Source organism: Staurois parvus, unplaced genomic scaffold (assembly GCF_062004578.1).
Source record: "Staurois parvus isolate SC_StPar_1 unplaced genomic scaffold, SC_StPar_1.0 ptg000145l, whole genome shotgun sequence".
Lineage (NCBI taxonomy): Eukaryota > Metazoa > Chordata > Amphibia > Anura > Ranidae > Staurois > Staurois parvus.
Genome location: NW_028317941.1, coordinates 4698304 through 4725391, shown reverse-complemented (window position 1 = coordinate 4725391; position 27088 = coordinate 4698304). Strand labels below are relative to the sequence as shown.

Here is a 27088-nt window from a genome sequence, read left to right as displayed (position 1 = left end):
GAAGTAGGATGAAAAGAAGAATAATTCCAAGCCGGCAAAAAGTGTATGTGCAGAGTTCCTCTATTTCTGACAGTTCTCTCACAGCTTCTTCACATGAACAGTGGTTGAAACATCTGTATCCTAAATGTAAACTAATAGATACAATGTTTCAACCGCTAAACATGTGTTCCTTCTGTCAGAGAACTGTCAGAAATAGCGGAGCTCACTGCAGGGACACTTTTGCCGGCTGATCGGGAAATGTTCGATTCGCGCACCCGAAGTAGGCAAAATTTCGGTTTCGCCGCGAATCGAATATTTCCTGAAATTCGACTCGAATTCCGGTTCGCCTGGTTCGATTCGCTCATCTCTATTTATAACATAATATATTTTTTTCTGCATATATTTTAATATCTTTAAAACATATTTAAGAAAATTCAAATAAACAAAAAAAAACAACTACTCACTCGTACTCCTTTCTCCCCTTTGGGTCCATAGGTTCCAGACTGTCCTCTTTCACCTTTGAAACCCTATAATAAGAAGTGGTAAAAAAAAATCATTGTATGTGATAAAACAGCTGCGTTGATTAACAAATGTAAGGTAATAATTTCAGATATGAAGCAAAGAGTAATTAACAAAACTAGTAACTACCTGTATGTGGGGCATATCAGGAACGGATATTTTGTGCTTTAGAAAATAACAGATGCATCAAGGTGTACTATATAACCCAGCTTTAGAAATTATGATCATAGAGTTGCTTTGTATGTAATTGTGATCATAGGGTTGTTATGTGAGGCTTGTTGCATTGTTGAGAAGTTGTTTGTCTCATATGATCTACAGTATATGGCTCACTGAAGTGAAATAATCATGTTCCTTTCCCAGTTCATAGTAATTGCAATATGTACAATATGTACCATAGTGCAAAATGCCTCTTACTACAAATGTATGACATTTTTATGATATGCTTTAAAAGGTGTTTGATATTCAGAAGTAACGTAATAGTAGGTCTTACATTGTCCCTGCTTTACTTAAAATAATATTTTTGAAAACTATGATTTTTTTCTACAAATACAACTTTAATGCTATTTCTGTAAATAAAGTGCAAAGACTGTACATGCTACATTGTATTAGAGATGTTCTTTACTATATAGGCCAGTGTTTCTCAAACATTTTTCAGACAAGGCACCCTTTAAAATTATGCACAGTCTTGAGGCACCTCATACTAAAATGTGAAAAACTATTCTAATAGTTGTATATAATACAGCAACATCCACACATGTAGGACACCCAACATTAGAGGTGATTTATTCTTCCAAAGCAAGTACACGTTTGCACACTGGTACTGACTAGTATTCCATTGTTTCTTTTCTCCCTCAGTTATTATCCATCATTGAGCTAATGTGACCCCAGCAATGATGGAGAGGAGCAGGGGAGGGTCAAACTAGGATGCTGTGCAGGCAGCTGACATCCTCCTTATCAGCTGATGATGTCATTGGTTGTCAGGATGCCTGCGGCTAGAAGGTCGTGATGGTGCACAATGAAATCTCTGGCTTTGTGTAACTAAAAGGCAGGCTTTTTCCACCCGCTGGCTTGTATACAAGTTTTGGGCAATTTTTAGACATTTTGCCAAAGCACCCCTGAAGAACCTCAAGGCACCCCAGGCTGCCTGGGCACCCTGGGTGCAGAATGGGTGATATAGGCTATAGAACCTGGGTGGTAGCCGCAATGTAACAGATATGACTGAATGGAACAAAATATAGTAGATATTCATTTCACAGGAAACAGTTTTCACTGTACAGTACATAGTGTAGTCAGAATAACATTCTAATCATAGGCCATATGTTTAACATTCACTTTATGGCAAAATAACTATATGATTTTTGCCATGCCGCATATGTCTAATAGGAACACTTCCAATCAGCAGCACTCATTCCATTCTGAGATCATTAAAAATAAATTGAATACAGCAATTGCAGATGTTTGTATATAATAGTGTTAAGAAGGGTGTTAATGTGTGGAATAAGATGTGTTCAAAAGACGAGCATATGGGGTCCCAAGCAGTAAACTGTAGTTAGAAGGGGAATCTTCCAATGACAACATTTGTTCCAGTGACAACTCTCAAAGTTCACGATTTTCCTCGTTAGGGAGATTTTCAGAGGAAAAAAAAAAGAAACTAAAAAAAAATGGGGTTTAAACTTTTCTCCATTTTATTGAAAACTAGAAAATGGTTTTGGCTTAAGCTGTATGTTAAAGGCACAACAAATAAATGCGTCAATGAGTGTAGTGTTAGCACCTGATTCATTTTTCACCAAATGAAAGAGGAAAAAGGTAGTTGTTAACATTCCTCTTTTCACCTGGCATAAGCAAGTTATAACAGAATAATTTGCATGCAGCACTTCTCATGTGATTTTACAAAAACAATTTTGGGAATTGGAACAACTTAAAGAGCCTGTTCATAGGTCAATGCATTACAATGCATGAAAATGCTCAATTAATGGATGTACTTTGATTTCCATTGATGTGCATTTTTATGTGCATTGGGGTGCTTTTTAATGCGTTTTGCATGCAAATTAAATTGCAAATGTAGCATTTTAATGTAACAGTGAACTGCACATGATACCAGTGTTGTGGTGTGAACAGGTCACATAGAAAATAATCATTTTATATGTGTCCTTGTGGTGACTTGTGTTCTTCCAGTGCAGTAAAATGCAGGTCACTGCAGTATATGTGAACAGGGCCTAAATGTTTTTGCAGACTTTACTAGCCCAGCATACTGGCTAGTATTTTCATGGCAAGAGGGCTGCAAGCATGCAGGCTCCCTTTTATGTTAATACTAGCTGATGCACCTTCTATCATAGGGCAGGTAATTTTAAGGCAACCCACAAAAGTGTGGTTTATGATTACGATATACTGCTACAGGGCAGTAGCGGTGCGCAAAATCACGTGTATATATATATATATATATATATATACGTGATTTTGCATTGCCGGGTAGGGGGTGCGCACGAGCTGCACACATACCCTACCCGTGCCTCAATTCATGGCCGTGGCTCTCAATCACTGGGCCCGGCCATTACCGACCATCTATGACAGGGAGGAAGAATGTTTTGTTTACAGTCTTCCTCCCTGTTGGCTCGGGCACACTGCTCTGGATGGCTGTGCACAGCACAGCCATCCAGAGCAGTGTATCTTACAGTGAAGCACACACCCCCCACCCCCTAGTAAAACACTCCCTACACATAGTTAACTGTTTGATCGCCCCTCGTATTAACCCCTCCCTGCCCAGTGCCATTAGTACAGTGTCAGTGCTTTTTTTTGGCATTGATTACTGTATTGGTGTCACTGGGGATGTCAGTGACACCAAGTCAGTTCCCCCCCAATGTCAGAATGACCGCCGCAGTCCCGCTATAAGTCGCTGATTGCCGCCATTACTAGTAAAAAAAAAAATTCCAGTATCTATACCACCATTTGTAAACGCTATAACTTTTACGTAAATCAATTAATTTACACGTATTGGGATTTTTTTTTAGCAAACACGTAGCAGAATACATTTTGGTGTAAATTTATGATGAAATTTGATTTTTACAATTTTTTACTGCACATGTTTAATAGCAAAAAGTAAAAAATATTTTTTTTTTCTCAAAATTGTCTATAGTGCAAAAAATGTAAAAATGCACAGATGATAAAATACCACCAAAAGAAATCTCAATTTGTGGGAAAAAAACAATGTAAATTTCATTTGGGTGCAGCGTTGCATGACTGCACAATTGTCAATTAAAGTAATGCAGTGCCGTAACGCAAAAAATGGCCTGGTTAGGACGGGGGGAATCTCCAGTGTCTGTTTCTAAACAGACTTCATACAGATTCATTTTAAAATCTGTGCTACGATTCCGAAGTACTGTATAGCTCTACATGAAACATGAAGCTAAGGTTACAAGATAAAATCAAACTTCCTGTAGGGATTTTCCACTTGAATTTATAGGACTGTACATGACCATAATAAATACACAAATTACTTTCCACATGGCTAAGTTCAGGTTTGCTTTGCAAGTTTTATCTTGCATTTCAAAAAGGAAATACATGAAGAAAGAAAAGAATCAACATTTTGTTTAACTGCTTCCCAACCGCCCTATAGCAGAAATACTTCTACAGGGCGGCACGGGTGCACAAGATCACGTATATATACAAGACCCTACCCGCGCCATCATTTGCAGCCACGGCTGTCAATCACCAGGTCCCGGCGGGTAATTACTCACCGGCGCCCAGTGATTGCCAAGGATCTCCGACGGGGAGGAGAACGGTATGTAAACAATACAGTTCTCCTCCCTGTCGGCTCGTGCACACTGCTTTGGATGGCTGTGCACAGCACAGCCATCCAAAGCAGTGTGCTTAAAGTGAAGCACATGGACACAGGACAGAGTGAAACAGCACACAGCACACATTTAACCCTTTGATCGCCCCTCATGTTAACCCCTCCTGCCAGTGCCATTAGTACAGTGTCAGTGCTTTTTTTTTTAGCACTGATCACTGTATTGGTGCCACTGGGGTTGTCAGTGACACCAGGTCAGTTCCCCCCAGTGTCAGAATCCCCGCCGCAGTCCCGCTATAAGTCGCTGATCGCCGCCATTACTAGTAAAAATATATATATATTAAAAAAGAGCCCACTATATATACCGCCATTTGTTTCACGTAAACCAATTAATTTACACGTATTGGGATTTTTTTTTAGCAAAGACATGTAGCAGAATACATTTTTGCCTAAATTTAGGACGAAATCTGATTTTGAATTTTTTTTACTGGACATGTATCATAGCAAAAAGTCAAAAATGTTGTTTTTTTTCTCAAAATTGTTGGACTTTTTTTTTATAGCACAAAAAATACAAAGCGCACAGGCGATCAAATACCACTAAAAGAAAGCTCAATTTGTGGGGAAAAAAAGACATAAATTTCATTTGGATGCACCATTGCTGAACGCGCAATTGTCAGTTAAAGTAACGCAGCACCGTAAAGCAAAAAATGGCCTGGTCAAGAAGGGGGGTAAATCCTCAGGAGAGCAAGTGGTTAAAGTAGAACAAAAATGTATCTGAGCACCACAAACTGAAAACACTATTTATTTCATTTTAATATTCAAAAGAAATTCAGCCATCCATCCATGTCTACATGCTTTATTTAGTTTGACTCGTCCCCAGCATTTCTAGCCATGGCTATCTGGAGTAAGGGCAGATGATTCATGTAGCATTTATTTCCTGGAATCCATCTGTCCTTAGCTCAAACATGCAAGCAGGAGGGTGTGCTTAGCTGAGAAAGTCCCTCCTCCAGATGAAAGGAAAAAAGTGCACAAAGATGCCTGGGATGTATGACATCATTTTGGTCAGAAACCAGAAAGCAACTGAAGAAATGCAATAAAAAAAAGATTAAACAAAGTAAATATATATGAAGTAACAAGTATACCAAATACATATGTATACCTTACTATCTATTTCCTAATGCTAGCAGCATAAAGATGAAATATAGTCAAAAATGTTGATTGATAGAGTAAAGGTTTGCTATAAATAGTTACCATTATAGAGTTAAAATGAGGCAGCAGGATTTTCGTTAGATTGCAATGCTATGTAACTATTGTTGTTTAGTTAAAATACATTAAATACAAAAGAAGAACTGCAAAAATGTACTACCAAATTTAGGCTATGGGTTTTTCTTCATGAAGATTGGGGATGATAATCCAAATGTAAGATGTTTATGGTCAAGATGTTCAGGGATAAATAACAAAGATTGTTAATAGCCTCTCCTGTACTTGAATGGGCAACGCAATTGCCATCTACCTATAGGATGCCAGAAGTTTTTTGGGAAGCTGGGTTTGTAACATCTGCTGGCCAGTCTTGGTATTGCAGGTACCATTCACTTTAATGGAAAATTGGGAATAGCTAAAGCTCAGTGGAGGAGGGGATAGATACATAAGAATGCAATCAGATATTGCCATCTGCTGTGCTAACGCCTGCCTCATCTGTAATTTATGTGTTCTATCGGCTTAATTGTCAAGCTTCTGCCTTGTTTCTCACTAAATATGTCCCATGGGCCAACTGAAACTGTGGTACTGCTCTATGTGTAGTATGTTTACACAGTATAACCCAAAAGGTTATGGTAAAAAAGAATAAAACTGACCGCGATGCCTCCTGCTGAAGGAGTGCATAGCACAGTACAGCCTTCTGATAACTGATGGTATTCACAATTCAATCCATTGTGACTCCCAAAAATACATAGTAATTTTACAAAGTAAAAATACATAGTCATGCAATTAATTACTTTTTTCTCATGGACAACTGTACATCTAGATGTGTGAACGAGATGTGTGAACACCTTTTGTAAAAAGAAGACTATACACTAATATTTTTGGGGTAAAAATTTGAGTTCTTTCATTTTCAAGCAGCAAATAGAAGCCAGACTACATGCTCCTTGCTAGCTGTTTACCAAAAATCTCTCTGATCAGTTGTTTTTTCAGCAGTACTGTTAAGGCTACCACCAAGAGCTGGTCAGTTTTCTTGAAAGAGAAGTTTGGCTTTTTTCCCCCTAATTATACCTACCTAGGTGGATGCAGCATCGGTCTGATGCAGAATCTCTTCCCTGCCAGCTGTAAGTGTGAGAATTCAGCGATCTCATGACTGCTGATTTCTCAATGCCGCTGTGAGCAGAGAGTGATGGCTGTCAGTCGGCGATGTCTGCTCTTCCCCCCCCCACACTTACTGGTGCCATAGGCTGTGGAGGGAGAGGGAACGACTGGCTAAGACTCTCAGTGGCTAGCTGAGAAGCTGAGCTCACTGGTGCCATAGGCTGTGGAGGGAGAGAGAACGGCTGGCTAGGACTCTGAGTGGCTAGCTGAGAAGCTGAGCTCACTGGTGCCATAGGCTGTGGAGGGAGAGGGAACGGCTGGCTAAGACTCTCAGTGGCTAGCTGAGAAGCTGAGCTCACTGGTGCCATAGGCTGTGGAGGGAGAGGGAACGGCTGGCTAGGACTCTCAGTGGCTAGCTGAGAAGCTGAGCTCACTGGTGCCATAGGCTGTGGAGGGAGAGGGAACGGCTGGCTAAGACTATCAGTGGCTAGCTGAGAAGCTGAGCTCACTGGTGCCATAGGCTGTGGAGGGAGAGGGAACGGCTGGCTAAGACTATCAGTGGCTAGCTGAGAAGCTGAGCTCACTGGTGCCATAGGCTGTGGAGGGAGAGGGAACGGCTGGCTAAGACTCTCAGTGGCTAGCTGAGAAGCTGAGCTCACTGGTGCCATAGGCTGTGGAGGGAGAGGGAACGGCTGGCTAAGACTCTCAGTGGCTAGCTGAGAAGCTGAGCCAGGTGCCGCTCCAGACTCTCGAGTGGATCCCGACTTTAAAGCCCGACCTTTAAATACCTTCAGCCCGCTGACAGCTGAAAACAGGTCACAGGAGTGCAGAACGAGCTGCACTCCTGTGATGCACAGGAGAAGTACAGCCAAAAGAGCTTTGGCTGTACTTCTCCTTTAAATATGGCCCAACGTTTATTGAAAAATCCACACTTCTTCATGCATTATCATGAAATCTAAGCCAAATAAATAGTTAAATTCCAGGGCTCCAAAGGCTGTTTCAATGTAGAATCAGCTATAATGCGTACGAATTGTCTTATAAACAGATCCTTACCCTGGGGCCTGGTGGTCCTGCTGAGACCTGCAGAGAAAACAAAATGAGAATGAACCCCAAAGGCTTAATATTCGCATAAATAATCAATGTACAGGAAATAATCCAACTAAGACTTTCAAAATTATTATTGCCCTCCTATCATATTCCCAATAGCTGCATACTGGGTACTACTTTAATTTTAATTATAAAGCCATCACACTAGTCATGTATTTTTACTGAGACATACAGTAGTTACTGATTGAGTCTTCAATTTTTGTTTTATTTATGCCACCAATACACTAACATAGAAAACTATTATTGATAATTCTGTTGTATGTAACGTGTCAATGATATTAAAGAAGTAGACAAACCAAAACTAAGCAGCATTTTGTTATGTAAATTTCACTGAGCATAACTGAACACTGAACTGAAAATAATACAGAATTATCTAATTGTCTGTAATTTTTGCTTTTAACCTTTTTTCAACCTTTGTTTCAATAATGCATTTGGAGGCGTATGTGCACTAAAACCAATGAACCAATGAATTTGATACTTCGTTGTTTAAATCTAAACTCTAGGAAAAAGTATTTTTTGGCTTGTGCTCCATACAAACAGGTTACCTCTAACTCTAGGTCTGGATTAATGCTGTTTGTTTAGCTTGTTTAGTTTCAAAATCCTGGCCTCCATCATGCCAGATTGTACAGAGAGCACTTTACTTCCTGGTTTGTAGGGATGGGAGCTGCAGCAGTGAAGGGGTTCAGTATTTCACACTCTCTTTCCTGTCTCCTTGTCCATTCACAAAACATCTTGTACTCTTTTCACAAAATACAGGGCTTTCTGTGATCAGACAAGGGCAGATCTTGTAGTTTACCCCCCCCCCCCTTCCGAGGCACTCAATTCAGCTCTGAGCCTATTCTTTCTACATTGCTTCTCCATAAACTAAAAGTAGCTCTTTGTATAGTGGTGAAGTGTGTTGACATTCCAGCAGTACTGGTGAACTGTCATTTGCAACAGGCGTAATGATGGGAGATGAGTGTTATAGTGTGGATCATCCTGTTGGCAGGTCGTTGGGGAATTTTTTATTGTTATTGCCACTGTATCTATTTTGGTGCAAGATGTGATTGACATTGGATATACAGTTGCAAGAAAAAGTATGTGAACCCCTTGGGATTACGTGGAGTTTTGCATGAATTGGGCATAAAATGTGCTCTGAACATCATCTAAGTCACAACAATAGAAGAACACAGTCTGCTGAACATAATACTACACAAACATTAGATGTTGCCATGGTTTAATTGCACATAACATGTAAAAATTCACAGTGCAGGGAGGAAAAAGTATGTGAGGCCCTAGCTTAATGACTTCTCCCAGAGCTAATTGGAGCCAGGAGTGAGCCAACCTTGACTCCAATCAGTGTGATGATATTGGATGTGTTGCTGACAGCTGTCCTGCCCTTAAAAAACACACACCTGTTTTGGGTTTACTGATTTCAAGAAGCACTGTCTGATGTGAACCATGCCTTGCAGAAAAGAGCTCTCAGAAGACCTACGATCAAGAATTGTTGACTTGCATGAAGCTGGAAAGGGTTACAAAAGTATCTCCAAAAGCCTTGATGTTCATGTGTCCACGGTAAGACAGACTGTCTACAAATGGAGAAAGTTTAGCACTGTTGCTACTCTCCCTAGGCGTGGTCGTCCTGTAAAAATGACTACAAGAGCACAGTGCAGAATGCTGCATGAGGTAAAGAAGAATCCCAGAGTGTCAGCTAAAGACCTACAGAAATCTCTGGCACATTCTAACATTTTTGTTGACACATCTACAATAAGGAAAACATTAAACAAGAATGGAGTACATGGGATGACACCACGGAGGAAGCCATTGCTGTCCAAAAAGAATATTGCAGCACGTTTGAAGTTTGCAAAAGAGCACCTGGATGTTCCACAGCACTATTGGCAAAATATACTGTTATACAGATGAAACCAAGATTGAGTTGTTTGGGAAGAACACACAACACTATGTGTGGAGAAAAAAAGGCACAGCACACCAACATCAAAACCTCATCCCCACTGTAAAACATGGCGGAGGGAGCATCATGGTTTGGGACTGCTTTGCTGCCTCAGGGCCTGGACGGATTGTTATCATTGATGGGAAAATGAATTCCAGAGTTTATCAAGACATTTTGCAGGAAAACGTACGACCATCTGTCCGCCAACTGAAGCTCCGCAGAGGATGGGTGATGCAACAGGACAATGACCCAAAGCATACAAGTAATTCAACAAAACAATGGCTGCAACAGCACAGAATACGCCTTCTGGAGTGGCCCAGTCAGAGTCCTGACCTCAACCCAATTGAAATGCTGTGGCATGACCTTAAGAGAGCGATTCACACCAGACATCCCAAGAATATTGCTACACTGAGACAGTTTTGTGAAGAGGAGTGGTCCAAAATTACTCCAGATGGTTGTGCAGGTCTGATCTGCAACTACAGGAAACGTTTGGTTGAGGTTATTGCTGCCAAAGGAGGGTCAACCAGTTATTAAGTCCAAAGGTTCACATACTTTTTCCTCCCTGCACTGTGAATGTTTACATGTTATGTGCAATTAAACCATGGCAACATCTAATGTTTGTGTAGTATTATGTTCAGCAGACTGTGTTCTTCTATTGTTGTGACTTAGATGACGTTCAGAGCACATTTTATGCCCAATTCATGCAAAACTCCACGTAATCCCAAGGGGTTCACATACTTTTTCTTGCAACTGTATATAGGGGGGCACTGTTTATTTGTTTTTGAAATAAAGGTCTTTTATCACAGTCTTGTTATTTGCTAATTAACATTTTTTTTTTAATTAGTAACAAGGGATCCTATGTTGGTTTGGATAGAGATTACAAATTCTGATGAGTTCCTCCACAGCCCTCCACATCCACTGGGTTAGGGATGTGGGGAAGAGACTTTTGTCTCCATCAAGAAAGGGATAAGACACTTTGTCAGGAATGCCCCCAGCAAAGCAACCTCCCCATGTTGAGACCATGTGGGCACATCTGCTGCTCTTCCCTTTCCTGGCCAGCCAGTTTACATGCTCTCTAGTGTGAGACCTGACACTTCCTGTGAAGAAACTACAAATCCCACAATTCCTGGGTCTTTCAGTCTAGTGATCATGCAGGTTGGAGCTATACAGAAATCTGAATTGGCAAAGATATAAGCAGGCACAGCATTCACAGACATGCAGAGAGTTCACTTGTGCAGCTGTAAGATGATTTCTTTCATCATGTTAGCACTCCCACATTTGAGATGCAACAAGAGGGGATGGCAAAGCATGCATTGGCTGCTGTGTTACCTGGAACAGAAAGTTGCCTTATCCCCTTGGCACATAGGGATCAGCTAGCTGAAGTAATACATACACATAGGGAAATCAATCAGCCATGATGCAACAAACTGCAGCCACGACATGTGTGCCCATTATCAGGAGGTAAGAAAAACAACAACACAGAGAATATACCTACACTAATACCTAGTATTATGCTTTTAAAATCCATTCTAGACCTTCCTAAAGGATAAGAAATTTGATATGGATTTTTCTGAGGAACCCCATGCCTTTTTTCCCTTAATTGAATATGGCCTGTTATTGTTTAGGCGTATGGGGGGGGGATGTCGCGGTCCAATTTTCCTGGCCACATCAATGTGCACTCACTGGATAAGGGTTGATATCGATTTTAAAGGTGATTTTGAAGTTTGAAGGCATCCCCCAATCATGCTATTTAAAGGAACTGTATATTTTAATGTTCCCTTTAATTTGAAAGGGATGAATGGTAGTTTGTAATTTTGTTTTGCCTTGGTAATGTTACCCATGGCAGTGCCAAGCTACCCATGGCCTTTTCTAACATAAGTTTCCAAAAGAGACTTAAAAATGTCAAAAAGAAAATAACAACATTTGGCTCCCATACACTTCAAAAAGGGTTTAGGCGCTATGCTTAGGGTTTGCAGATTTCCCACAAGGCTTGGTGAATATTCAGCAAACCTTGCTCAGTTCGCTCATTCCTAGAGCATTATTAGCGTATGAGCACTGTAGCACAACTAATTGGCTCCTTGTGCTACTTCTCCAACTCCTAGTCTGCTCTGAGTTCTGCTGTATAGGGCATTGCAAGGGCCTAATACTGAGTCGAATTCAGGTGCTTACATTGCTAGCATTGAAAAAAATACAGAAAAAGAGAGTATAGAGTTTTTTCTGAAGCTGCACCTGTCCCCTGCTGACGGTGCAGTGAGAACTGAGCAATCAAACAATCGCTCAAACTTCCCCCCTCCGCTCTGGGCAGATAAATGCGACAGTCAGTTTCCACCTCTCTGCTCTGCCCTTCCAGTGCTCACTGGAGCGCTGGGCTGTAGAGGAGTGAAAGGAGCTAGCTCAGATTCTTAGCGGATCCGGTCTAGGCTTCTGGGTGGATCCTGACCATAGGGTCAGGATATTTTCAGAGGCTAGACTGGCTCTGGGACATCAGCCGACAGTGAGCTTTAGCCCACTGTTGCCTGAAAATGGGTCACAGGAGTGCAGAACAAACTGCACTCCTGTGATACATAGGAGACGTATAGACAAAATAGCTTCTCCTTTAAATTATGCATTAAAGCCCATCCTGTCCCCAAGTTCTCCTCCTTCAAAAATCTTAAGCCTGGTCATGTGACCCTCAGGGTCTTCTTTGCCTCTTCTCTAGTACTAGGTAATCCTCAATGATGTTCTGGCATCACCACTGTTTTCTCTGCAGTGTTGTACTAGGAGTGCACACCTCCCTAACTTTTTGAAATTGGAATGAGGGATACCTATTAGCAAAGGTATGTAGACATAGAACACACCCCTGCCACACCCCCTTACAGGACAATTAGACAAAAATAAGATTTGTTAAACCTACAAGTCGTTTCTTTTACCACTACTACTTTACAATGGCTTATGACATTTACAAATGCAACAATTTAGAAATTGGATGAAAGATTTAGCATTGGGAAACATTTTTTGAAAGATAAATAATGCATTTTATATACAACTATATAGATCAGACCAAAATGAGGGACAAATAAGGGGAAAATAGAGACAGAGTTCCAAATCAGGGACAGTCCCTTGAAATCAGGGACAGTTGGGAGGTATGGGAGTGCAGGGTGCCGTAGTGACTCCTTAAAGTGATATTGGACCTAAATGAATACAGAACACCATTCCTTTGCCTGGATATCATACTGATCAATTGTCTCAGGCTGTCTGACTTCATTTGCTGTATGTTCCAGGTCAGTGGCTCAGAACGTGTTGATATCAGAGAATCAGAAGTACAGGCAGGCAACAAGCATTTTTATAAAGAGGTTCAAAAGTTGCAGCTTCCAAACTTCTCTCAAAGAAGGTTTCTTTTGATATTGAATGTTTGCTTACATGCATTACTCATGCTGGTCTATTCGTGCAAAGTTTACTGAACAGCAAACCACTTTAAACCACCAAACTAACCAATAAAATGACAATCTATTTCATTGTTTGCTCAAAATAGGCTATGTATGGTCATTGCAAATAGAGAGGAAGACAATGACTCCAGCTTTTAAAGTTGAACTCCAGCCAATATGAAAGACACAAATAATGCAGCTCTGTAATCAGTAATACATCATTAAAAGTGTGATACTGAATGCAAGAAGTACAAGCACCTAGCTAACCTAGCAAGCTGCCACTGCTAACCTGATTCTGCTAACCTGTATCAACCTCTTGCACTCTACTGTACAGCCTGTATAGCAGAGGGGGAGAAAAAGGAGCTTAAGAAGCCATTCAGGCATGCTGTTTTCCTAAAAGCCATGCTGATAGGAGGAGAGAGAACAGTGACAGAGTTAAAGTGATTGCAAACCCTTTTATATACCCAGTGGAGTGGATGAAACAAATCATCCTACATAAGTTGTGCCTGTCTATCTGCAGTCTTCACTTCTTTACATCCATTCAAAGTGCAGAATTTATACAGCATGTCTGACAGTTCAGAAAAAAAGGGGGCAGAGAGCTGAGTCAGTCTCAGTGAGGAGAGCTCTGATAGCTGATTGGAGGGAAGGGACACCCCTCCCCCCCTCCACACAGCTCGCAGGAACAGAGCTGAGGCTGTCAATCAGCTGGAGGTCCCTCTCCTGTCACCATTTTTCTCTTGCTTTCTCTTGGTGTCAGGAAAACTTGTCAGAAGTGATTCATGCTGATAGCAGAGGAAAGAAGCAGCAGACAGAAATTACACTTATTGCTCTTAATTAAGGAAAATACACACTATAAAGAGGTATGCTTTGTTCATATTTCATGTCTGAGATTTACAACCAAATAGGTTTATCAGCCTGCTACTTCTCCTTTCACTGTCCACTCACAAGGTGGGGATAGGGAGAAGACCTGTAAGCAAAAGTGAAACTACAGCAAAGAAATGTGCCTTAGCGCTGCTCAGAAGCTGAGTATCAATATATAGCGTCACCTCACTGGCATATGTGGTGTCTGCATCAGAGTTCAGTAACTTGCAATTGAGAAGAGGAGAAAGGATGTCGCTCTAACCGCCTGTGTAATCCTATGTATGGGGGATGGCCTCAGCTGTCATACCAACCATGCTCTCTGATGAGTTTTGCCCCGCCCACCCAGGCTTGATTACAGAGGAGTGCAGGAAAACAGGCGCTCTGAGGTTATATCACCATCATCGGCCGTGAATCAAACAGGTGTGTAATGAAAAGATGTCATGCAAAAGAGTGTGGTGAGAGTGAAGAAAGACATGTGAAAAACTAATAAAACATTACTAGAGGAAGTGAAAAATAAAAAAATAAGGTGAAAAGAAAAAAAGAAAAATAAGTGAATAAAAAAAGATGAAAATGGCAAAAAAATAAAAATAAATATGTAATCAAAAACAAAAAAGCTCATAGGAAGAGAGCTGAGGATGTCATTCTGCTGGAGGTCACTTTTCTCTTGGTGTCAGGAAAAGTTGTCAAAAGTGATTCATGCTGATAGCAGTGGAACTAAGCAGTAGACAGAAGTGACACTTAGTGCTCTTAATTAAGGCAAATACACACTATAAAAAGATATGTTTTGTTCATATTTCATGTCTGAGGTTTACAACCACTTTAAGTTTATCAGCCTGCTACTTCTCCTTTCACTGTCCAGTTACAAGCTGTGGATAGGGAGAAGACCTGTAAGCAAAAGTGAAACTGCAGCAGAAAAATAACATAGCCCTGCTACTTTTAGACAGGGCTGTGCTGTAAGGGGTGTATGGAGAGAAATGCAAATCCTTTGACAGTTCTCATTAATGTATTTCATCTATATATTTATCTATGTGCTTCTAAAGTATTAAAGCAAACTTGGCTTGAAAGAAATATTGGGCTGCCATTGCTAACCTGATTCTTAGGGCTCATGTACACGGGGCGTTTGGAAAACTCTTCTGAAAGATGGAAATTGACTGCTGGAAAGCGTAGGTTAAAAAACATCAGTTTAACCATGTTTGCATACTATGTTTAGCCGCGTTTATGCACATTTGCGTTTAGAAGCATTATTAAAAGATAACCTCAGGAGACATTCCTGAATGCTCAGAATGCACTGAAAAATAGTAAATTCAATAAAAAATGCTACTAAAATACCGCATGAGTTATTTTATCAAGTCATGTGGTATTTTAGTAGTGAAAAGCATGCATTAATGTTTTAGCGGGCAGCAGGATTCCCACTGATAGTTGAATGTAAAAGAAAGAATTGGCAGCAATGAAAAAAGCCCTTCGGGTCTGGTATGGATTTTGAGGGGTAGCCCCGCACCAAAATTAAAAAAAAAATGGCGTGGGGTTCCCCCCAAAATCCCTACCAGACCCTTATCTGAGCATGCAGCCTGGCAGGTCAGGAAAGGGGGGAGGGGGGAGTGAGCGCGAGCGCCCCCCCCTGAACCATACCAGGCCACATGCCCTCAACATGGGGGGGATGTTGATGGGACAAAGGCCTCTTCCCCACAACCCTGGGCTGTGGTTGTGGGGGTCTGCGGGCAGGGGGGGCTTGTTGGAATCTGGAATGAGTATGGGGTACATGGTACCACTACCCATTCACAAAAAAAAAGCTGTAGTGTGAAAAAAGACAGAGTCATTCTTTGACAAGTCCTTCAATAAAAGAATGTCCCCCGAAGTAGATCGAACATCAATCAAGATGCCCGCCGCTCCGAAAAAAAAAGAAAAGGCTCCACTACTGACGCTGGCCCCCGGCCGTCTGCTCAGAAGCTGGTTTGACAGTTCTTAAATATGTAAGGGGCAGGGCCACCCGGTGACATCACCCGTGTGACCCCGCCCCCATGTGACATCATCAACTGGGGCATGGTGGTCATGGATGTCACACAAGGGCCGGGTTGCATACATGATGGCCCCGCCCCTTACATATTTAAGAACTGTCAAACCAGCTTCTGAGCAGACGGCCGGGGGCCAGTGTCGGTAGCGGAGCCTTTTGTTTTTTCGGAGCAGTGGCGGACATCGTGATTGATGTGATTGACGTTGGATCTACTTCGGGGGGGACATCTTTCATTAAAGGACATGTCAAGGAATGGCTCCTGTCATTTTTCACACTACAGTTTTTTTTTGTGTGAATGGGTAGCGGTACCATGTACCCCATGCTCATTCACGTGGGGGGGGGGGCAGGATCTGGGGGCCCCCTTGCTAAAGAGGTCTTCCAGATTCTGATAAGCCCCCCGCCTGCAGACTCCCACAACCACAGCCCACGGTTGTGGGGAAAAGGCCCTTGTCCCCATCAACATGGGACAAGGTGCTTTGGGGAGGAAAAAGGTCCCCCTACCCCAAAGCACCCCCCCATGTTGAGGGCATGTGGCCTGGTATGGTGGTTCAAGTTCTTTCCTGACCTGCCAGGCTACATGCTCGGATAAAGGTCTGGTATGCATTTTGGGGGGGAACCCCACACCAATTTTTTTTAATTTTGGCGTGGGGCTTCCCCTCAAAATCCATACCAGACCCGAAAGGGCTAGGTATGGATGGGAGAGGGGACCCCCACGCTGTTTTTTTTAATTATTTTTCAATTGCCAGCAATTCTTTCTTTTACATTCAGCTGTCAGTGGGAACCCTGCTGACAGCTGAAACATGATGCATGCTTTTCACTACTAAAATTCCGCATGACTTGATAAAATCATGCGGTATTTTAGTAGTCTTTTTTAGTGGATTCAAATGGGTATTTTTTTTCAAAATGCTATGCAGTATCCTACTGCATACTCGGATGCGGTAGGATACCGCTTAGTGAATTGTGCACTGGATATGGACCAGTCAAAAAATGCTTCTAAACGCAAACGCTTATAAACATGGTTAACCGCGTTTAAAATGTTTACAAGTGTTTGGCGTTTAAAAAGCTGGTAAAATCTACTCCTGAACACAATTTTGCTGCATTCAAAAAAACAACTGTAAACTCAAATGCCTGTAAACGACTATGTGTACATGACACATAGGAACCCATTAGGGAGAGTTCAGGGGCTGCTGAAAAAAAACACAGAAAAGCTCCTGAACATCAGTTTATCAGCTGCAGTGTACATGAGCCCTTAAAATTCTAGTTTCTTGGTTAGTTCTGACCCACTAGTTTAATATTTTTTGATTTAATGACCCAGAACATGAATGCAGATCGTAAAAGTCAGAGCAAAGTCATAATCCTTATCTGCATGTCTGTTCCAGGTCAGTGAATTATACTTCTGAAGCAAGAGGCAAGGTAAGCAATGGCAGCTTATAAATGTCCCTCCTGACTAATTTCTTTTAAGCAGGCAATTTTATATAATGCATGGATGCCACTTTTATACTGCATATTTTTTATGGAAGTGAGAAGCAACTGTATAGATAACTGAGTTGTTCTGTGATCACAGTTATATCTCAAGTATCTCTTCTGACCATGTAACAGCTTTTTTTTTCTTTTTATTTGTTTTTGTCACTTTTTCAAGCCATTTTCTGCGTGGTGTTATGTATTTTATCCATCTACCTTTTATCAAAACTCACGCAAGCAGAAAACAAGCTGAACTAGTCAGGCCTAGACTTGAAGTGCTGCTAAGTGAATCCCATAGTGTGGAGGGGAAGCTGGCTGATGTTTCTGAAAAGCGAATACATTCTTGTTTTTATTAATGACTTTATAATTTTTTTCCATGGAGTTGTCTGGATAGTTGATGGCACACCATCGCCTCCAGGCAATGACCCTAGATTAGGAAAGCACGTAGACGGCATTTGTGCCCCCCCTTAAGGCATGTCTCTAAGAGGTACATGCATTAGACACTTGTACAGGTGAACACCTGGTAGAAATGCACAGATGCTTTTGTTCTAACATTTTTTTCCATCTTAAATAGTCCATCCACGTACTCATGTAGGTAAATCATTCATTTTATGCTGGGGACTAACAATAATGCTTCTGTGTCTTTACAGCAATAAAAAGGAAAATAATTATAACAGAAACTGGGAGAAATGAGAGTGTCTGTGTTGCCATCAGTACCAGCACATGGCAGATTGCTATGGCAAACGCAAACACCTTATCCTTTGGCTTTTTTCACATCTTATATTAATATGCCAGGTATGCAGTAGGTGTATCCACATAAAACAACACATGCATTGTTCTAAGAATTACATACTTGTCCCTGTACATGTTTGATTCTGGGAAATTCCCTGGTTCAGACTACTGACCAACTCTAAAATCAAATGAATATATGATTGATACAATGCATAATGACAGCTTACCTTCAGTAAAACATATGTCAACACATTTGGTACATGCGGAAAAATAGGTAGCTGAAGTTTTATGAGAGCTGAACTTTTGAACTTTTATGGCAGTGGTTTCCAATCTGTGGCCCAGGGGCCATATGTGGCCCTTTGCTTGCCTTTATATGGCCCTTGGGGCACTATTCCCCCCATTGAAATGGAACACTATTCTTCCCACTGACACTAACAGTGGGGCACTATTCCACCCCACTGACACCAACAATAGGACATAAATTCTGCCATTGACATCAATAATAGGACACTTTTCCTCTCACTGACCCCAATAATGGGGAACTTTTCCTCCCACTGACACCAACAATAGGACACTATTCTTCCTACTGACAACAATGGGGCACATTTCCTCCTACTGACACCAACAATGGGGTACTATTCTGCACACTAACAATGACAATGGGGCACTATTCCTCTCACTGACACCAACAATGGGGCACTATGCATCCCACTGTCATCATCAATGGGTACTATTCCTCCAACTGGCACAATCAATGGGGCACTATTCCTCCCCCTAATACGCAAGATGCACTGTTGACTCCCACTTATGCCATTTCTACTCCCAATGGCAACAGTCCGGCCTTCCTATAGACTGAAGCCCAGTAAACTGGGTTTTTGTTTAGACAGATTGGGGATCCTGTTTTATGGGAAACTTCACTGTCCAAATAAGAGGACTGAGAGGCATGATGGTGCAGGGCCAAGCTTGAGTTTTACAAATAAAGTTGGGATTTCCACTGCCTTTATATCTGATGGCTCCTACATAGTTTTTACTGTAACTTCTGTAAATGCATATTTTCAATGATATACTCAACTGTTTATGACAGGTTATGTCCAATTTGTGACAGGTTTATATTAAAGACGAACTCTGAGAAAAGTAAAAGTCCTCCATTGCAGTGGAGCTACGCCTGCACTGCATTCAATGAATGCTTGTTTAGGTCTAGAGGATGGGTAAGCAGTTTTTTTCACCTGATCTTCAGCTTCCCTTTCAGATGGCGTTTCCTTATGCTCCTACAGTGGACTGTTCCTCAGAGGATTTAAATGCAATGAAGGGATATGGGCCCAGCTTTGGTTTGATGGCGGCAGAGACGCCATTTTTTGTTTTTATTTTTGGCTGGAGTTTTGCTTTAAGTTCTCTGCCTTTTTTATACAGCGTCATTCGCATTGCAAAACATTAAGTTTGCTGTATATTAGTTTGTGGAAAGTCCCTGAAAATTATTTTAAAACATTGCCAAGTACACACAGCTAGATTCTGTTGATCACTAGAGAGCTTTTTATATTTGGATACATAGACTTGATTGGCATTTGCCATGAGCTAGAAGATTCAATTTTCTTTTGTCTAACACATTAGAATATGCTGATATATGATGATATAAATCTGAAAATATTTAATATAGATACCAAAGGATGTAGTAGATTGTGGATAAAAACAGGGAGCAATCCTATGCTAAGGGCTGTCCTATACATGTATACAATATCTGTCAGAAGTCTACTCACATTGGCTTCTGGGAGACGAAAAGCGCATGATTCACACTGCAAAAAAAAAAATAATTAGAATATAAAACACAGTTATGGAAAATGGCTTCTAGCAACTATTCAGAACAACTGCAAAACTGTAGAATAACTAAAGAAATTTTTACAGCAGGAATATATTGCTGTAATGAAAATGTGTTGTCATTAAAGCCAATCAAATATATATCATAGAGAATGATTAGCACACTTACATAAAGAGCAAGTCAATTACTATGAAATGTACACCTGAGGTTTTCAGAGAATAGAGTACAAGTGTAACATATTACACAAAAAATTACAACTAAAGTTTCAAACAAGATCTATTTGATTAGCTAAAATAGAAGAAGGATAGCTAGGTCATTTTGCAGAAAAATAATAATAATCTTATAATCTCCTACAAATGTTGAAGATTTGTCTGGAAAAAGTTCAGGCAATTTAGCACACACGTTACCATTATAAATGGATCATACTCTCTAGCATTGGGGAAACATAAGCAGCAATGTATCTATACATGTCTTTACAATGCAAATATCACTATGAGATACAGTTTAAAGCACGTGTCAAACACAAGGCCTGCGGTCTGAATCTGGCACACCTGGCCATTTCATGTGGCCCTCGCAGCTTGCCTGCAGCTGTGGCACCCCCCTTGTCTCTGCCCCCACCTTGTTTCAGCAGTCGGCAGCAGAGAGGAGAACTCCACCTACAGATCTTGCACCTCTCTGTGCAGCCGTAGAACCCCCTCTTCTTTGCCTACCCTGGTCTCAGCATGCAGCAGACTCTGGCAGTTCTGGGCGTACTGGTCCAATTTCTATCCCTGGATAAGCTTTGTAGATCCCTGCCCATATTTTTTTTTAGATTTTTATGTATTACACGGTTTTTGTTTTTTTCTGTAGCTACTGTGATTCCCATCACACTTTATGCTGTGAAACATGAAGAAATACATCAACTTTGAAAAGGCTTCCCATACATTTTTGCTGTTTTTAATTTATGGTATCTGTTGATGCAATAGTAAAAATACAAATGTTTGTGTTAAATCAGTCATTAACATCTAGCGCATGGGTATGGCTTTACGGTTTGTATGGGAATCTACTGTTAATATGGGCAGCACAGTGGCTAAATGGTTAGCACTTCCACCTGGCAGTACTTGGGTCATTGGTTTGAATCCCAACCACAGCACCACCTGCCCGGAGTTTGCATGTTCTCCTTGTACCTGCGTGGGTTTCCTCCTACACTCCAAAGACATGCTGGTAGGTTAATTGGCTCCTGTCTAAATTGGCCTTAGTATGTGTATGTATGAATGTAAGTTAGGGACTTTAGATTGTACACCCCTTGAGGGATAGGGACTGATGTGAATGTACAACATATAAATGTAAAAGCGCTGCATAAAAATTGACGGCGCTATATAAGTACCATAAATAAATATGTTTTTGATATAAAAAGTTTTTGTGTATGGTTTGTTCATCAGGGCAAAGAAAGCCCTATTCACTCAAACACAACCAGCCCTTTGAGGGCAACCATAATGCTGATGTGGCCCGCAATGAAATTGAGTTTGACACCCCTGTTTAAGAGAGATATTGTCTGTAATTTGTTGACTTTAGGCAAATTAGTCAGTGAGGGAAATGTTTGTTGCCAAAAATTAAGCACCATGAACTCCATATCTTCTAAGCACACTGGATTCTGATGACAAATAGGAGAGAAAGACAAATGAAGGGAACCCAGGGGTGCTCATGCTGACATCCAGTTAGAGCCCTTATTACAGGCCTTGGGAAGGGAATGCTTTACACTGCCTAGATTTCTACTAGCTGTGTTCCAAGTGATCATCTGTGAGCTCTTTTAATGCTTCTTTAACAAAGGGTTATCAGCTTTAATGCACTAATTTGCACCTTTCTTTTGTGAACCTGTTTTCCTATCAGAATCCAATGTACTTGCAAAATTTGTTCCCCTATTATAGCATGTTGGTGCACTTTTTTGGTGCAAACTTTTCACTATCCACCACCACCATACAGAGAAGGAGACCCCCAAGCCTGTGAGCTGCTGTCCGTAACTATCCTTCTGAACCATTAGCTATATAGTAAGGGGAATATCTCCTGCACAATTGTTAATGCAGTTTCTACCATTCCCAACTATGGCTCAGAGTGTCTTTTAAAGCATTAGGTCTCTACACCCTTTTTGTGTTTTTGTGTTTTTCCTGTCACTATACTTACAACCTTGTTTTATAAAACCTAAACTCTGGTCAGCTGATTGAAATGGTCTTTTGTTAGGCCCTTCGCCCATGTAGTAAAGATCTAACTAAAATATAATTTTGGGGGCTACTGGCCTTTTAAATATATTAAATATTCTATCCTGCTCAGGGCAGGTATGATATGAATTACAGAAACCCATTCTGTCAGTTTTGACCACTGTAACCAACCAAAAATGTCTTCAATCTGCTATGCCAAATCATGGAATAATTAAAAGAAAAGAAGCTCATATGTCCAAAAAGCAATCAAGGATAGTTTACTCAAACAGTATTAGTGTACAACAGACAAAAATTAGGCTAATTAAAAACAAAAACACTTGAACTCTCTGCGCCAGTGATTGTTTGGTATATTTTAAATAAATATTTGTAGGTTTGGCTCATTTTTTGGCATTGGACAATTTGTCGTTTGACTCCAACAGTATTCATATTTATTTGTGTATTGGAAGAAAAAATAGTTGTGTTCATTTTAAGAATCCTGCCTGCTAAGAACTGTTTGTGCTCATTGCTGTCATGTAAGTGCTTGAGTCTAAATTGAAGCTTCACAAAAATGGGAAAATTCAGTCATTTGGTTTTCACGCTGGATTATAAGAGCTATTTCAAAAAAGTATCTTTGTCTAAATACATCTGCATCAGTTACGGTCTGCTTGTCATTTTAGACAGAAATAGTCTTCTGTTTTTATAAAATGTTACAGAAGCTATCTTTGTGAAGTCAGATATAAAAATTCAGTGCCAGGGCTGGCCACAAACATAATGGCTAAGGCTAGATTTGTGGGTAGACCACAGATGGTGCTCAGGCACCACAAGATGATCCTTGTCTGATGTATGCATGTACAAGCCTGCCTGCCTGTCCACAGGTCAGAACATAGATGGATTAAGACTTTAAACTGAATTCCAAGAATGTGCAGGCATACTGTGAGTTAAGTCCAAAGAGATGCATGGCACCTTGTGGAATTATCTCTTTTTTTTACATCTTGGACTTTTTTTAAGTTTCAATGGATAGCTCTTGCTACATTTCCAGAGCTCCAATGATGGACCTTCTTCCCTCAGCTCCTTCAGCCGCAAAGTCACATGAAGCTGAGGTGTCCGCCACTCCCCTCCTGCTGCCCAACTACAAAGTGCTTTGTATTATTTGAACTCATTCACAAAAAAACATAGTCTACTGTGAATGGGAAGCAAAGGGGCAATCATAAATGCTGTGTGTGAGAAGACAGTCTCTCTCCTGTCAGAGCCCCAGAATGCAGTGTTAGCTGTACTCCTAGAGTTCCTTAAAACTGTTGATGTAAATAAGAGATAAGTCCCAGAGGTGGCATGTATCTCATTGGACTTAACTCAGAGTATGTCTGTTCATTTTACAAAGTGGCTGAATTCCTGGAATTGAGCTTTAATGGGGCCTAGGCAATGTAGGTTAGCCTTGTACTAACATAGCCTGCTCAGATAGACACCAACTGCCCACAAGCACTTCCTTCCTTTTGCTGTGACAGACAGCTTTAATTAAGTGCCCTGGTTTAGACCCCTTTCACATGTGCCAGATCCATTTTTCTTAGTGGAGGATCTGTCTGCTGATCCCCTGCTGAGCTGAGCCGAGTGGGTAGATGAAAGGTTTGTGTCTGCTCTGCTTATGCAGAGCAGACATGGATACAGCCCGCTCTGCACTATGGGCAATCGGATATAAATAGACAGGCTGTCTGTTTACACCTGACTGCCCTCCAAACGGCCCAGATGGAGAGGAACAGATCCCCTTCCATTTGTTTTTTGTGGATCAGATTGGAGGTAGAGGGGTTTAAATGGACAAAAGTCTGTTTACATCCACCGCACCATGGAGGAGAAGGGAGGGTCCAATCTGGTTCGCCTGTCTGTTTTTCACAATCACTCGTGTGAAAGGGGCCTTACTGGGTGTGAAAGTTGTAGCTAGGAGCCCTATAGATGTACTGGGCCCTGGCTCCTGCCTAGTTTACCATGTTGTTGATCTGGTTCTAGCTCTGAAGTGTTGTCATTTGGCAACCATTGTTGTTGGCGCAGGGATACAGTATGGAATCTAGAATGAATAGCATGGTATTAGCATTAGTGACATAAGGATACAAAATCATCCTGCTCTTCAGTGAAAAAGGTGCTGGAAATAATACAGGTCTTCAGCTTCCTAAGATAGTGTCCTTCACCAGATGTCTTTCAGGCCCTCGGCCAAGCACATGCTAAGGCTTGAGAGCAACACATCTTCAGTACAGCCTGTTATTGGTAATAGAATCTGCTCATTGCCTGCTGTCAAGGAGAGCGTGGACCTGATGAGCAACTAGTGTTTCAGCTTCTTCATCAGGCTTTGCCCACTGTCAGCATCACTGGATGCTAGAAGGGTGTCAGCTGTGAGGCTGACAACATCCTTAATAACCAGTGATAGATGGGGGGAATCACCCTGCTACACAGCATACAGAGGCACTCAATGGTTACCTGCAAGCTTTGTTTATATTTAAGTAATATCCTCTGCACACAGGGGTGGACTGACCATTTGGAAACTCGGGCAGTGCCCGAGAGCCCGGGGTCAGTGGGGGGCCCCATGAGATGCCCCTGGTACCTTTTTCATAGGCTTTTTGAGTTTAGGCAAGGACACAGGGGCCCCATGATCCCCTATTGCCTGAGGGCCCCATGAGTTGTCAGTCCGCCCCTGTCTGCACATCATCTAACATTTCATATTAAAGTATCTATAATTTTCACTGAAGGGCACCTATTTTAGAAAAAAATATGTAGAATAACAGCAACTAAAGGCAACTAAAACAGCCTGGCGTATGTTATGGTTATAGCTGGACCAGGTACTGAGACTGAATAGAGGATGTCCTAAAGCAGGGGTTCTCAACCTGGGGGTCGAACGACCATTTCACAGGGGTCGCCTAAGACCATCGGAAAACACATATTTTCGATGGTCTTAGCAACCGAGACACCGCTCCTCTGTCTCAGGCGATGTGTGGGCGGGATGATATGCTGCCCCTGTCACCTGGCCACACCTCCGGGATCACTCAACAGCTCTGCCTCCTCGCCGCTGATTGGCCACCGGAACTGTAGCTCAGGAGAGGCACACAGGCGGCCAATCACCGGCGAGGAGGTGGGGCTTGGAGAGGAGGAGCCGAGCGGCAGCGCGCATAGATCAAAGAAGATCGAGGGAGCTGCCGGAGCAAGTGAAGAGGAGAGCGGCCAGAGAAGGAAGACAGCTGACAGGTAAGTGCAAATTTTGCTGCTGCAGCCAGGTATGCAGGCTGTAGATGGGAGAGGGAGAGAGCGAGCCCAGGCTGGAGCAGGAGTCAGCAAGGTAAGTATCATTGGTGTCAGTGGGAGGGATAGTGCCCCATCATTGCTGTCACTAATACCAACGATGGGGCACTATTTCTCCCCCCACTGACACCAACGATGGGGCACTATTCCTCCCCCCACTGACACCAACGATGGGGCACTATTCCTCCCCCCACTGACACCAACGATGGGGCACTATTCCTCCCCCCACTGACAACAACGATGGGGCACTATTCCTCCCCCCACTGACACCAACGACGGGGCACTATTCCTCCCCCCACTGACACCAACGATGGGGCACTATTCCTCCCCCCACTGACACCAACGATGGGGCACTATTCCTCCCCCCACTGACACCAACGATGGGGCACTATTCCTCCCCCCACTGACACCAACGATGGGGCACTATTCCTCCCCCCACTGACACCAACAATGGGGCACTTTTCCTCTCCCCACTGACACCAACGATGGGGCACTATTCCTCCCACTGACACCAAGAATGGGGCACTATTCCTTCCCCCACCGACACCAACGATGGGACACTATTCCCCCCCCACTGACACCAATGATGGGGCACTATTCCCCCCCCTGACCCCAATGATGGGGCACTATTCCCCCCTCCAACACACTGACATCAATGATGGGGCACTATTCCTCCCAATGACACCAGTGATGGGGCACTATTCCTCCCACTGATACCAATGATGGGGCACTATTCCTCCCACTGACACCAATGATGGGGCACTATTCCTCCCACTGACACCAATGATGGGGCACTATTCCTCCTACTGACACCAATGATGGGGCACTATTCCTCCCACTAACACCAATGATGGGGCACTATTCCTCCCACTGATACCAATGATGGGACACTATTCCTCCCACTGACACCAATAATGGGACACTATTCCTCTCACTGACACCAATGATGGGACACTATTCCTCTCACTGACACCAATGATGGGGCACTATTCCTCTCACTGACACCAATGATGGGGCACTATTCCTCCCACTGACATCAATGATGGGGCACTATTCCCCCCACTGACACCAACGATGGGGCACTATTCCCCCCACTGACACCAACGATAGAGCACTATTCCTCCCACTGACACCAACGATGGGGCACTATTCCTCCCACTGACACCAACGATGGGGCACTATTCCTCCCACTGACACCAACGATGGGGCACTATTCCTCCCACTGACACCAACGATGGAGCACTATTCCTCCCACTGACACCAACGATGGGGCACTATTCCTCCCACTGACACCAACGATGGGGCACTATTCCTCCCACTGACACCAACGATGGGGCACTATTCCTCCCACTGACACCAACGATGGGGCACTATTCCTCCCACTGACACCAACGATGGGGCACTATTCCTCCCACTGACACCAACGATGGAGCACTATTCCTCCCACTGACACCAACGATGGGGCACTATTCCTCCCACTGACACCAACGATGGGACACTATTCCTCTCACTGACACCAATGATGGGGCACTATTCCTCCCACTGACATCAATGATGGGGCACTATTCCCCCCACTGACACCAACGATGGGGCACTATTCCCCCCACTGACACCAACGATAGAGCACTATTCCTCCCACTGACACCAACGATGGGGCACTATTCCTCCCACTGACACCAACGATGGGGCACTATTCCTCCCACTGACACCAACGATGGAGCACTATTCCTCCC

The 27088-nt window shown here is 42.4% G+C and overlaps 1 protein-coding gene across 6 annotated transcripts in view; it reads right to left on the bottom strand.

Annotated features, from left to right (window-relative positions):
- The window catches only part of COL16A1 (collagen type XVI alpha 1 chain), a 295727-nt gene that overhangs the window by 127751 nt on the left and 140888 nt on the right, over nt 1-27088 (bottom strand). For all 6 annotated transcript variants that reach the window (XM_089673859.1, XM_089673860.1, XM_089673863.1 and 3 more), the window contains exons 10-12: nt 19844-19879; nt 7637-7663; nt 444-506 (exon numbers count right to left, since the gene is read on the bottom strand). In XM_089673859.1, the coding sequence (XP_089529985.1) occupies nt 444-506; nt 7637-7663; nt 19844-19879 (126 nt within the window). The remainder of the gene's footprint in view (nt 1-443; nt 507-7636; nt 7664-19843; nt 19880-27088) is intronic.